The sequence below is a fragment of the Argentina silus genome, assembly GCF_951799395.1.
Source record: "Argentina silus genome assembly, chromosome: 2".
Classification (NCBI taxonomy): domain Eukaryota; kingdom Metazoa; phylum Chordata; class Actinopteri; order Argentiniformes; family Argentinidae; genus Argentina; species Argentina silus.
Window position 1 is genome coordinate 8,706,440 of NC_139656.1, and position 13,596 is coordinate 8,720,035.

The window sequence follows — 13,596 nt, forward strand, 5'->3', positions numbered from 1 at the left end:
GATCAACATAAAAGAAGAACCCATTAAAGCCTTTAATTTGTGAGGTTGATTTAAGCTCTTGAGATTATGACTTGGTATGCTGGACACTACAGACTTGTTTGCCTTGTCAAAAACATCTTTACTAGAAAATCTCCATTTAAAGTGTGACATTCCAGCACTTGGCTTAAACTGTGTCTGGTAAACCAGCTTTACTTGTACAAAAGGGAGGGGGACCTTTTTTCACTTTTGACCCTCTGTTAATGACATCCCGATCCTGTGTTTTGGATTAATAAATCATGTACAAAACTGCACATACCAGTTTATAAAATATGTATTTTTATTTGCCTTTGGATTACAAAGATAATTTGTGCATATCCATCTTTAAAAGGTTTCTTGATACAGAAATAAGTAGGTATGTTTCATTAAACAAGAACAAGACATTTGGTCTGGGTATGGACTTGAATGCCCCCTTATAAGTAGAAATGCTAGATAATATTATTTAGTCATGCTTTAAATACAAACAATTCAAGGTATGATTACAGTACATGGCCATGGTTACACAAGATAAGTTACTGTAGTTCAAGCAATGTGGCACCTCTGGTTTCTTTCTAATAAATACATAAATGCACAAATGTTTGACATTGGTGTTTTTGGTCATGTCATTTGATTAACAGTGAAGTGTTCAGCAGCAAGATAAGATTGATGTTGATTATAAAGTTTGTTCTCCATTTATTTTTGACAAGTGTCTGAGACGGATGTGCTTAATTACAATTCCCAAACAGATAAGTGTTCTTTCCCATGTGCAAAACACTGTAGTGCAAGTCCTAAAATAATAAAGACCTTCATAAAACAGACTTATGTTGATTTGGTGTAAATACCCAGCTTTCCCTTGATCTGCAGTTGACTCAAAGCTTTAAAATTACATTTAGTTTTGGTCAATCAACTGAAGGGTCTAGAACAGAAAGTGGTTTAAACAGAACATCCCTGATGAAGAGAACATTTCATAGACAACTTCCCATAAAACTAATCCTGTCTATAACTTAAATGATGCAGCAATTTTAAATGAGACATTATCTTTAACATCACATTGGAATACAAAATACATATTGAAGCAACAGCTTTCCTTTGCTTATTAATAAAATGGCTCCAGTTTTTGAACTCTGGATTCTGAGAAAGGCACTTGTCATAAGCCTGAGACTTTCAACAATGATCAAATAAGGCAACTACTGTTCAAGAAAATATCTCCTGATCCATCTACATTTATTACACACTACACATTAAAGGTGCTATTATTGAGGCAATTGGTTTGTAGTGTTGGGTAAGAAGCAGGGACATAGAAATACAACAATAGAATGGATCACACTAAGGTTTTCTCTAAAAGGATCTGGTTGAATCCAGTCACTCCATCACACTTCTGTTCTGGATGCATGTCAGCATAGAGCAGTGGAGAACGCTGGTAGTGGAGTTTAACAGATCCCTAAAGAGGAAAAGGACCACTTTAAAACAAAATACAAAATTAACTTGTCTTGAAATTCAAGTGTAAACAGTGTTCTAAATGTACTGTACTGTATATATATATATATATATATACACATACATACATATATACACACACAGTGTGACCCAAACATACATGTACTGTACAATGCCCTGCATAAGTAATGGGACAGTGAAACATTTTTTCTTCTTTTGGCTCTCTAGTCCAAAAGTTTGGATTTGAAATCAAACCATTACTATGAGGTTAAAGTAGAGATTCTCAGCTTTTATTTGAGGGTCTTTGCGTTCATATTTGTTTCACCATTTATAAATGACAACAAATGACATACATAGTCCCCCTATTTCAGGGCACCAAAAGTAATGGGACAATTGGCTTGACAGGTGTTTCTGTTAAGTCAGGTATGTTCCGTTACATCATTTGTGCAGGCATAAAAGAGCTGTCAATATTTAGTATTGATTCTAGGCTTTCCATTTGCTATTGGTGTCTGTCAACATGAGAGAGGTGTCAATAAAAGGTGGCAGAGCATCACCAGATACCCAGCGTCTGATGGGGTCAATGGGCAGTTATTGCATGCAAAGGGCAATTATTGCATGCAAAAGTTGACCAAATACTAAACATGAGTGCTTCATTTGGACATTATAGGAATCTGTCCCATTCATTTTGGTGTCCTGAAATAGGGGAACTATGTATAAAAAGTGCTTTCCACAAATACCATCAAATAAAAGCTGAGAATCTATACTTTAACCCCCATTGTTTGATTTCAAATCCAAACCTTTGGAGTATAGAGCTAAAAGAAGAAAACAATTCACTGTCCCATGTGTTTGTGTGAGGAGAGGGGGGAGTCTTACCCTGGGCTGAGCCCTGATGGAAGCAACACCCAGCTTGAACTGATTGGTCTCCACCTTGTACTCCCCACTCCTGAAGGGAACATTGAGGCATGCCATCACAGACATCATCTTCTGGAAGCCGTTGGCAGTCATAGACACAGTAATGGTGGGTGCAGAGGCCAGGGCCAGGCCCATGGGCCAGCCTCGCAGCATCACAGGCTCCTGGAAACTAGAGAGCTGTACTGAGCCCCTCTCCCTTAGGATGGGGTCTAACACTGGAAGATCCTCCTCCTCCTGAAGGTCCTCTGCATTATCCAGCTCAGCCTCAGCCAAGGCATCCATCAGCACCTGCAATATGAGGACAGAGTCACACTACACAGTCATTACTGCACACCACACAGCTCACCACAGGAAAGGACAGAAACTGGCTACTCAATAAAACCATGGTTAGGATCACCCATGGCTCCTCTGTTGCTCACCCTCCACTTCCTCCATGATGTCTGTATGACTGTTGCTGCTCTCTGCCACCTCTGGACCCCTCTCCTGACCAGCCAGGACCGTACCACTGCAGGGAGCACCACACTTTGTTAAACATGGAATGCTCTTGAAAGATCTATAATAGCACAGTGGTTAAATGTAAAGGTTCAATGCATTCAGGTTTACTAAATTAATAGGAAATTCATTATGTTCTTATTTTAATTTCACTTTGGCTATCAGCTGATTCAAGTGTCATTGAGATCTGATCAGCCGAACCCATTAACATAAATGTGACTCCAGGTGATTCCTGTCAAAGCTGTTGTTTAGGTGACCTTAAATTGTTCCCTATAGAGAATTGTAACCCTCAGACATGTGCACAGTGTACAGACTCTACCAGTCGTCACCTGCTGGCCAGACAGCCAGCCCAGGACATGGCAGACCATGACTGTGTAAACCACAGTCAGGGGATTTAGAACTTTACCTGCTTGGATCAGGGTAGCGGCTTGTCTCTGGGCGTGGCATCTGCGCTGACGGTACCTGCGCCAGCAGCACTGGATGGAGAAGGCCCTCTTGGAGAGTGCCTTGTCCCTCTGGTCTTCCAGGTGCTCCAGCTGTGGGACAGATCAGATCAGATCAGTGCTGAGGATTAGACCTCCTTCCAGCCTCACCTCTGCCCACACTGCCTGATTATGGACAGAACAACTCCAGTTCAGGGCAGCTGTGCCTCTATTAAAGAAAGATGTAATCAAAGCTCCATATAGCTACTGTTATGGGTTGTAGGCCCGCTGAACAAATTAATCTTATTTTTACAATAATACTTTTTGCACTGCTGAGAACAGATCAACCACAGAAGTTGTTCAATAGACAACACTGTATGATAAAGATTTCAATAATATTACATAGACATGCATTACCAAAGCCTATTGCATTACTAAGCATTTCCTGAATAGCATGTGCCACTTACCATGGACTGTGTCAGAAATATTTTGGTCTTCCCACAATGCACCAGCGAGCTGCGGGTCTCACTGTCAAGATGGTGCAAGGGGTCAAGAGACCGGCTTTTTAACACCACTCTGAGAACATCCTCCACTGCCAAGCAAACGCTGTTGTTAGCCTCCAATCCTGAGACAGAGGGGTGGATGGGGTTAGACACAGGCTGTAAGCAATCCTAGGCACTGCACACAGACATACTGCAGGGTGGACAGAATCTGGTAGCAAGTCAAAATGGGCTGCATGCAGCAACTTCAACAAATGTTAGAATACAGTTCATATTTTAATTCAAGGGCGACTGTACAATGGAGGACTGAGTTTACTTATTTGCTTCAAGGTTATAGTCACACTCATTCTGTGTTTTAACTGCCAAACCACACAATGAATGGTCTTTGTGTATATAGACACTTGATATCAACCTGTAAACCCAGAGACTTTGAGTATGCAGATGTAAAGAGGTGCAAGGTAATATTCTGATTCTTGAGTAATAACTCACCACAAGGATGATCAATTAGCTTAACATGTAAGTAATTTAGCTCCCGAAAACAATCACGTAATATCAATGTGAAGGTAGGTCAGAGAGCCAATACAATGGCTATGCAAGGTCAGGAAATGGAAGCACAGTGCAGCATGCAATAAAGATTCAAATAATTCTAAATGCTTTTACCTGAGAGACTCTAAAAGACTTGCAAACTTAGTTAGAACAGTCCTGTTTTTATGCATCAAATTGAAAGGTCTCCAGAGTAGAGAGAGGAGGGGAGGGTAGAGGATCAAATTAAATGAGAGGAGAGCTAGCAGAGGAGAAGGAAAAGAACAATTAGCAGAGTAAAGAAGAGAGCAACGTCCCCATTGTATTCACCTTGTTGTGTTAACTGTAACCCTATAATTGATGTCAAATGGATGTCACCACAAACTACTAGAATACCTCCTCTCATGATGTCAGACTTACCATTCTCACTAGCCCCTGAAGAGTTGGAAATCAGTCCATAACGTTGTAGGAAACTTGTGTAGGGAATTCTGCATATGGAGGTAAGCAAAGTGGTTACAAGGTTCAGTCAACTTCAAATGGAGAGATATACTGTACAACTCTACTAGAAAGATTTTGAGCAATACTACCTTATTGGAAAGCCTGCTGCACTGATATGTATGGTCTCCACTATTCCACAGGCCTCCAGCTGCATGATAACCTAATAATGAATAAAAAAGGTCTTCATAAGAGAGTAGAAACATAAGAGTGTGTCTGTAATATATCCTAACTAACATCTACTTTAAATAGGCAACCCATTGTATGTATCATTTTGTTGTAAAAAGCATTTGATGATGTACTTTGGCTCGGGTTGGATAGTAATTAATTCTACATTCCAATAATTAGATCAATATCAAATCATGCCTAAATGTCAAATGCTGTCATGCTATGTCATCATTAAAAAATAGGACAGGATCGGCTCACATTGGGCTTTGACATTAACATAAGTGAATACTTCCTGTGCTCTTATGAAAACATGTTTTGTGTTTAGATTTCAATAATTGCACATTTGATTTTCCACATTTGAGTCTTGTCATGAATGTTCTCTAGACCTATACGGCACTCTAGATAAATGTGTCCACTAAGCACAGTTTAAATGATGATTCATGCATCCTACTACTGTACCTCCTCCTTTATGAAGGTTAAGGGCCTGCAGTCTGGGTTAGGCTTGATGCAGCGGGTGTAATGAGGAGTGGTGCTGTGTAAGATCTTCATCAGACTCTCCAGAGAGTTCTGCAGTGAGACAAAATACAATAGACAATATATGACCACTAAGCTGAAGGAGCGTTAACAACTGCAGTATTATCCAACAGCAGGATATTGTGCAATGATACCGCCGTTTGGTTGACTCTCTCACCTTGAACTTGGAGACAACTGTAACCACTTTGCTGAGTCCCCTGGTGGTTGTGTTCTCTGTGTCTCTGTCAGCAAAGAGCTGGTGAAGCAGAGGGTTCTCTGACTTCTGAAGCAACTGGATGAGCTCTGGAGGCACTGGGTCCTACAGGCAGGAATTGAGCGGTGATGTAAGTGGAAAATAATATTACACTCTCATTAAACTTTTGCCCTAAACTATGGATGTTTACCAGCACCGCTAACTGACTTCCCACAATACCTTGTTCTTCTCCATCATGCCCTCTATCTGGTAGCCAACTTTGCCAGCATAGTGGGCCACAGTGAAGTGGGGCTGCTTGCTGAACTTGTCCCAGCTCATGCTAGCGTTGTCAGACAGTTCCTTCTCCAGACGAACCCTGAACTGCTTGGCATCTGAGGCTCTATTAAGACGACATTCCTGGATGGATGGATGGATGGATAAATAAAAGCAGATAGATGAGTCAAATTGATAGAGACACCATTGATGAAAAGTCAGATCTACCGTTGAGTAAAAAGGTAAAAGCAGATATGACAGCATTCCAGTTTGCACCATACTGTAATGATGAATGGACCTCATTGAGAAGGGAGAAGACACCAGTGGGGTTGCCCTCTAGCAGATCCAGACAGCCCTGGTTATCCTGGTACTTGATGAAGGACCACTCCAACCCCTCTGATACATATTCCTCCTATGAAGGTGACATTTCACTGATTAGTATGCTTGAACACAAGCTATAAGTCTTAGGAGCCATTTGTCTCCATTTCAACATATCAAAATAAAAAAGTGAACCAATTCGCTACCTGTTGAGATTTGAGATAGTGGGCAACAAAGTGCTGCTGCAGTTTCTCATTGGCATAGTTGATGCACAGCTGCTCCAGGTTGTTGAACTGAAAGCACTCGAAACCATAGACATCCAGAAGACCTAGAGATCACCAAGAGCACAGAGTGAGCATAGCCAAAGAGACAGGGATGGATCTGTCATCAAAATTAAGTTATGAAACATAATAACGTCTGTACCTATGAAATTGCACCAAGTGGAGTTGTCTGCACAAATGCTGTTGTTGATGAATGTAACTAACCATTCAAATAATCTGTTTAGAGAAGTAGAAACAAACATTCAAAACACAAACCAAAAAAACACAGGATAGCATTACAGCAAGATCCTCTCACACACTTTCCAACATGCAAAACTAAAGCAATCCCTCTTCTCTACCCCATTCATTACCTATTTGTTATATGGTGACAAGATAACATTTGATGTAATTACAGTACTCAAAAAGGTGTGGAATTTTGACGACGGAGAGGATGAGGGAGAGAAATCTTCCATCATAACAGAGTTGGACCTCAGTCCAAACACAAGCTTCTGCATTGTAATGAGGTTTGATGGTTTTAACCCAAATTATCTTTTCACTTGCTGAAGTGGTTTGGTGTCATGAGGAAGTTTTTATGTCTCTCTCTCTCACTCACTGGGCATAGATGACCTTGGCCAGGCAGTCTCTCCTGACGCTGCACTCTGGTAGGGAGCAAGGCTTGAGGAGGGCGCTCTGTTTCCCTGCCCTCAGGGTCCTCACTCTCAGACACGTCTGGAGCTCTTCTACTGGGACACACAGCAGCGCAGCCGTCCTCTGCAGAAAGTCTACCAAAGAAAGACAGGGCGATCAGACGACAGTTGGAACTGGAATGACATGTAAAATAAAATATATTTAAGTGACATTTTTGGTTGGGACATCCAAATATGATGTGGAATGCTATTAAAAGGTAGTACCTTTGGATTGCTCCTCGAGATCACAGGGTTGCGATTCATCCATTGAGAAACAGAAATTCACATTACCCAACTGAAGAAGACCGGCTAATATCTGTAACACAGACCACCACAGTGAGGATTGGGTCGATTGATAAGTGCTAATGTGGAGATAATTCAGAATATATGTACAGAAGGATTTAGGACTTTCATTGACATTATTTAGGACTTTCATGGAGGTTATTTACCATAAATATCTGTCCCTGCCTCTCCGTGTTAATGCCAAGGTGCACCATCGCCTCTACAGTCTCGCAAAAACAATCCTCTGGAGAACAAATAAGGAGGATGAGCATCATCAGTTATGAGTACCATTGACCTCAACACCACAATCACAAGAATTATTGTCAAAATGGCATACATGCAGCAAAAGACAACAAAATCTATGGTCAATCCATTTGCTGAAGGACATCGACTAACCCTCCAAAGTATTTTCAGCATTTGGAAGCCAGGCAAAACTTTGGTCATGTGGCATCCTCCACTCCTTCCTCTGGTCATCTGTGGCCCCTTTCATCATCTGAAAAAAAGAACAATTGAGTGTCAATATAAAGTGTCACAACCAAATGCAAGCAGACAGAAAAACAAGAATTTACAGTAATTGCCCATATAACTGTAAATATGACTTAATGGCACTGAATGTTAACAAATTGTAAGAGCATTTGAATGCATCCTTGTATCACAGGTGAATGCATCCATCCTCTTTAACTTGCCTGATAGAATATGTGGAAATTTCTTTCACTAGCTGGTTGGCAAGCCACTCTGGTCTTCTCCAGCAGATATGTTTGCACTGATGCCCCCACTAACAGCTGGGACCTGAAGGACAAAGACGCATGTTTACACAAGGTGCCAGTTGTGTAGACAGGACAACAACAGTCTCCCAATGCTCATTATCTTATTCACTGACATTTAGCAGACACTTTTATCCAAAAGGCTTTTATTCAGTAGGTGTCTGCAGTAATAGCAAATCAGTGTCATTATATTAACATAAAAGGGGGCAAAATCACAACCAGAAGTACCTGTTCAGCTGGAGCTGGATGTATTTTCCAAAACGACTGCTGTTGTTGTTCCGCAGCGTGCAGGCGTTGCCTACATGAGGGTGAGTGAATAAAGGTTGGAATAAGTAGATGTCTACAACAACAACAACCATCAGAATCATGCCAGCAGGACACATCACTGTTTAACGCTGCTTGACTCACCAAAGGCCTCCATGATAGGATTGGAGTCCAGGACCCTCTTCTCTATCCTCTCCACTGTGTCCTGACACTTCAGCAAGGAGGAGGAGGCTGCAACTGTGGCATAGTATTTCATCAGGCAACGCGATGTCCATGTCTAGAACAAAATTATATTTTTTGTGAAAATACGAACATTAAAAAAAAAACATACATCCATATATTTGGAGGGTAGATCTATTTGTAATAAATTAGGTGGTTAACCTTTCCTGCTCCGCTTTCACCACTGACCACCAAGGACTGGTTAATGGGCTCTACTTGACCCTGCACATTCCTGTACGCCTCCTCCGCCACGATAAAAATATGGGGTTTGAACTCCTTTGCAAAGAAAAACAATAATGGCTTTTGAATAATGTTCACTTTGTTGAATCAAATTGACAATTTCCCAAAAGTTCAACAAGGAAATAAACAAACATTGTCTTAACTGTTATACACCCAATACCCATGTATTGTGTTATACAAGACATAATTTAATAGTCTCAGAAAGATATTACAATGAAGACAGCTGGCCATTGTTCAGAGATAGTCCATGATAATGGCATTGAGAAACAGGCAGATAGTTGTACCTGGGGCTGAGGAGCACAATGGTACTCCTTCATCACATCCAGAGAGTAGAGGTCAGGCATGGGCTGGAAGGGGTTAAGTGCCACCAGGGTGCAGCCTGCATGGGTGTAAAACACCTTTGTACTGTACCTGGCCTGCAGGCATTTCAGCACTGAAAAACAATGGTCGTAAAACATTTAATAAGAAACAATGAATGATCCTAACACTAAATACAACTACAACAATGGGCTAAAGAACCACAGTTCAGTGGAAATTTAACTCAGGGGTTGAATATCACATAGCTATCAAAACAAACCATAGAAAGTACATTTTACTCATTCAGCTACTCATAGAGATGGCTGAAGTTTGCTAAATGACTTAAACGTAAGTTTCAGTTCCAAAGCAAAACAAGCTTGACCCCTAGAGAGCCATTGTTGGCACCTGTTGTTGGTGTCACTGGGTTGACTTTGGTAAGGTCATCGTAGGTGTGCAGTTGACCCTCATCTATAAGAAAGGCTTTGACCTCTCCCTCCAAAGACTCATTGAGAGACTGCCGATGGATCTTCTTACTGACTCCTTTCACCTGTGCAGCAACCCCAGGGGAAAAAGGAACAGGGTTTGTTTACCACTGCCTGTATTCCTGTATTGTCAGTATTGATACAGGTAGATCCCATAGAAACTGTATGTGAGCTGTGTCACATGTACAGTTGAAGTCGGAAGTTTACATACACCTTAGCCAAATACATTTAAACTCAGTTTCTCACAATTCCTGACATTTAATCCTAGTAACCATTCCCTGTCTTAGGTCAGTTAGGATCCCTACTATATTTTAAGAATGTGAAATGTCAGAATAATAGTAGAGAGAATTATTTATTTCAGCTTTTATTTCTTTCATCACATTCCCAGTGGGTCAGAAGTTTACATACACTTAGTTAGTATTTGGTAGCATTGCCTTTAAATTGTTTAACTTGGGGCTTTGTGATGGCCACTCCAATACCTTGACTTTGTTGTCCTTAAGCCATTTTGCCACAAATTTGGAAATATGCTTGGGGTCATTGTCCATTTGGAAGACCTATTTGCGACCAAGCTTTAACTTTCTGGCTGATTTCTTGAAATATTGCTTCAATATATCCACATCATTTTTCTTCCTCATGATGTCATCTATTTTGTGAAGTGAACCAGTCCCTCCTGCAGCAAAGCACCCCCACAACATGATGCTGCCACCCCCATGCTTCACGGTTGGGATGGTGTTCTTCAGCTTGCAATCCTCCCCCTTTTTCCTCCAAACATAATGATGGTCATTATGGCCAAACAGTTACATTTTTGTTTCATCAAACCAGAGGATATTTCTCCAAAAAGTAAGATCTTTGTCCCCATGTGCAGTAGCAAACCGTAGTCTGGCTTTTTCATGGCGGTTTTTGGGCAGTGGCTTCTTCCTTGCCGAGTGGCCTTTCAGGTTATGTCAATATAGGACTCGTTTTACTGTGGATATAGATACTTTTGCACCTGTTTCCTCCAGCATCTTCACAAGGTCCTTTGTTGTTGTTCTGGGATTGATTTGCACTTTTCACGCCAAAGTACATTCATCTCTAGGAGACAGAACGCGTCTCCTTCCTGAGCAGTATGACGGCTGCGTGGTCCCATGGTGTTTATACTTGTGTACTGTTGTTTGTACAGATGAACTTGGTACCTTCAGGCGTTTGGAAATTGCTTCCAAGGATGAACCAGACTTGTGGAGGTCCACAACTTTTTTTTCTGAGGTCTTGGCTGATTTCTTTTGATTTCCCCATGATGTCAAGCAAAGAGGCACTGAGTTTGAAGGTAGGCCTTAAAATACATCCACAGGTACACCTCCAATTCAAATGATGTCAATTAGCCTGTCAGAAGCTTCTAAAGCCATGACATCATTTTCTGGAATTTTTCAAGCTGTTTAAAGGCACAGTCAACTTAGGTGTATGTAAACTTCTGACCCACTGGAATTGTGATATAGTGAATTATAAGTGAAATAATCTGTCTGTAAACAATTGTTGGAAAAATTACTTGTGTCATGCACAAAGTAGATGTCCTAACCAACTTGCCAAAACTATAGTTTGTCAACATGAAATCTGTGGAGTGGTTAAAAAATGAGTTTTAATGACTTCAACCTAAGTGTATGTAAACTTCCGACTTCAACTGTATTAGAAGCCATATGCCTAGCTTCAAGTATGACATCTCACTTCGCACTCTCAGACAAAGAGACTGTGTTCTGTTCACTATATTGTACCTTTCCTTCAAGTGTCTTATCACTTAGGGCAGGGAGGTGTTTACATGCGAGTAAATTAGGAGAGATGCGATTTTCATTCTTTGTGTATTCAGCTGATGCATCTTGGGATTAAACAATTGGAACTTCACTGAAGGTTTTGGTTTTCTTTATTTGTTAAAAAGCTAAGGTGGGGCAACAAACAGCCTGGACACTATTTAAAAACACTCTGCTTTGCTTAACATGCAATAACCCTACTCGGCCAACCTGTAATCCAATTGACAGGACACATCTTCTAATATGCGATTATTACTCATGTCCAAAAGATTGCTACTATAATGATGGAGGGGGTCACGTACTGAGACAATTAAGAACAAGACCAGGCTATATGTTTCTATTCAATGAAATGTTAAAAGAATAACAAAGAGGAGGAACATACAAAGATAAAGACAAATCTCATATCATAACTTCTGTCAGCAAAGGATAACAGTTAACGTAATAATGTATTAATGACCTGACGAAAACCCTTGCAGGATCAAAACATTGTCTTTCTAGTTTGTAAATAAAGGTAGTGGTGGAGGATTTGAGTGTGCAGGCTCTACAGCTTGTATTTCCTTTGACACTCCACAAGATACAGCTCTAAATGCCTTGAATGCCAGTCTGTTTGTGCTAGACATCTTTATTGGATTTAGTTGCAAAATCCATTCCCATGCCTGAAACTGATGGTACAATCAGTTAAATAAAGAGATCAAAGCTCACAACAGATTAGTTGTCCCTTCAACAAGTAGAATGCAAAATGCTCACTCAATACAGCCAAGAGGTCAAAGAGATAACATAACTTTTTTAATTACACCTAACAATGAATTGGGCAAAATACATTTTCCAGTGCTTTAGTGGAATATGGATTAAATTAAGAACTTGATAATTCCATGGAAATGTAGGCCTAATTCATCATGCTGTTAAATCTTACGGCCACAGTCTAATATTTCACATAAACCGTTTTTTGAAGAACATGACATAGAATAGATACCTACATGAGCTCTATAATACACCCCCCCCCCCCCCCAACACACACACAATTACAACTGTATGCGACACATACAGACACAAATCTGTTTTACCTAAAAAAAAGCTGTGAAAAAAAAGAAGTCATTGTTTGCTGTGAAAGCATGATTTGTACACAAATTATACTTTCATTTCCAAACATATTTCTATATGTGCTAGTGCTATATATGAAAATGTCATGGGATGAATTTGTTCCATGTTTGTTCGTTTTTGTTGGAAGCCCACTTTTAGATGGTCTTCACAAAAAGAAATCACGTTTTGGTCTTAACGTTATCCGATTCCCGAGAGCGTCGATATCTCATTGTGAACCTCAAGTCCACTACTTCCATACTACCTCCAATTTCCCCACAAAGGGTGGAGGCAATTCGTTTAGCAATTTGGATTTGGATTGATGATGCGCGCTGCACATCTGCAAAACAAATTGCATCCACCCTTTGTGGTCGGAATTGGAGGTACCTAGAAGGTACCCCTCGGAAGCCAACATAGGAGTGCCTCGAATCCAGCTGTGAGGTTCGTTCGGGCTATTGCAGCCTCCCAACAATTCATAGCCTAACTAACAACGAGATTAGTTGTCAATGAATTGATTTTCAACAAGTTCAATTGAACAACGCAATCTGTCAAAAAAGCTATTAAAAAACAACAAAAACAAAAACATTACGATTATAATATCTAATGTTTAGGTTGGTTTTATTTTGCTGGCTACTACTCGATATAACTGTGACAGCTGAGGTGCTGTTTGAATATAGAAAGGCCCACTGTGCACACAAACTCACTACCTTTTCTCCATGTCCTGCGTGTTGGTTCTCCTCAAAATTCATGTATTTGGCACAGGTCCCGCCTTTGGTGACTTGAGCGCTGCTTCTGTCAATTAGTTTGTTCTTGACATCAGTCATGAGAACTACAGTGGAGAGTAAATCAGACTTGTTAAATCAAACACTTAAAATCCATGGTCTTCCGCCGCCATTTGACATGGAATATCAAGCTTTCTTTCCTGTTCTGTCATCAAATTCCACAAGGACAAAATAACTCCCCGCCTTGCTCTACTTGAAACTACAC

The 13,596-nt window shown here is 40.5% G+C and overlaps 1 protein-coding gene across 1 annotated transcript; it reads right to left on the minus strand.

Moving 5' to 3' along the window:
* Window positions 1-294: 294 nt before the first annotated feature.
* myo19 (myosin XIX) lies at window positions 295-13,570 on the minus strand. Its single transcript, XM_083664922.1, has 24 exons — window positions 13,317-13,570; window positions 9,678-9,819; window positions 9,260-9,408; window positions 8,898-9,011; window positions 8,661-8,793; window positions 8,481-8,550; window positions 8,175-8,277; window positions 7,885-7,981; window positions 7,656-7,732; window positions 7,432-7,522; window positions 7,134-7,302; window positions 6,684-6,757; window positions 6,467-6,588; window positions 6,241-6,354; window positions 5,910-6,086; window positions 5,655-5,795; window positions 5,423-5,530; window positions 4,888-4,958; window positions 4,721-4,788; window positions 3,746-3,903; window positions 3,263-3,392; window positions 2,784-2,869; window positions 2,326-2,652; window positions 295-1,456 (listed from the first exon to the last, which is right to left on the minus strand). The coding sequence occupies exons 1-24, from the start codon at window positions 13,431-13,433 to the stop codon at window positions 1,337-1,339; spliced, it is 2,958 nt and encodes a 985-aa protein (XP_083521048.1). The 5' UTR covers window positions 13,434-13,570; the 3' UTR covers window positions 295-1,336.
* Between the last annotated feature and the right edge of the window lie 26 nt (window positions 13,571-13,596).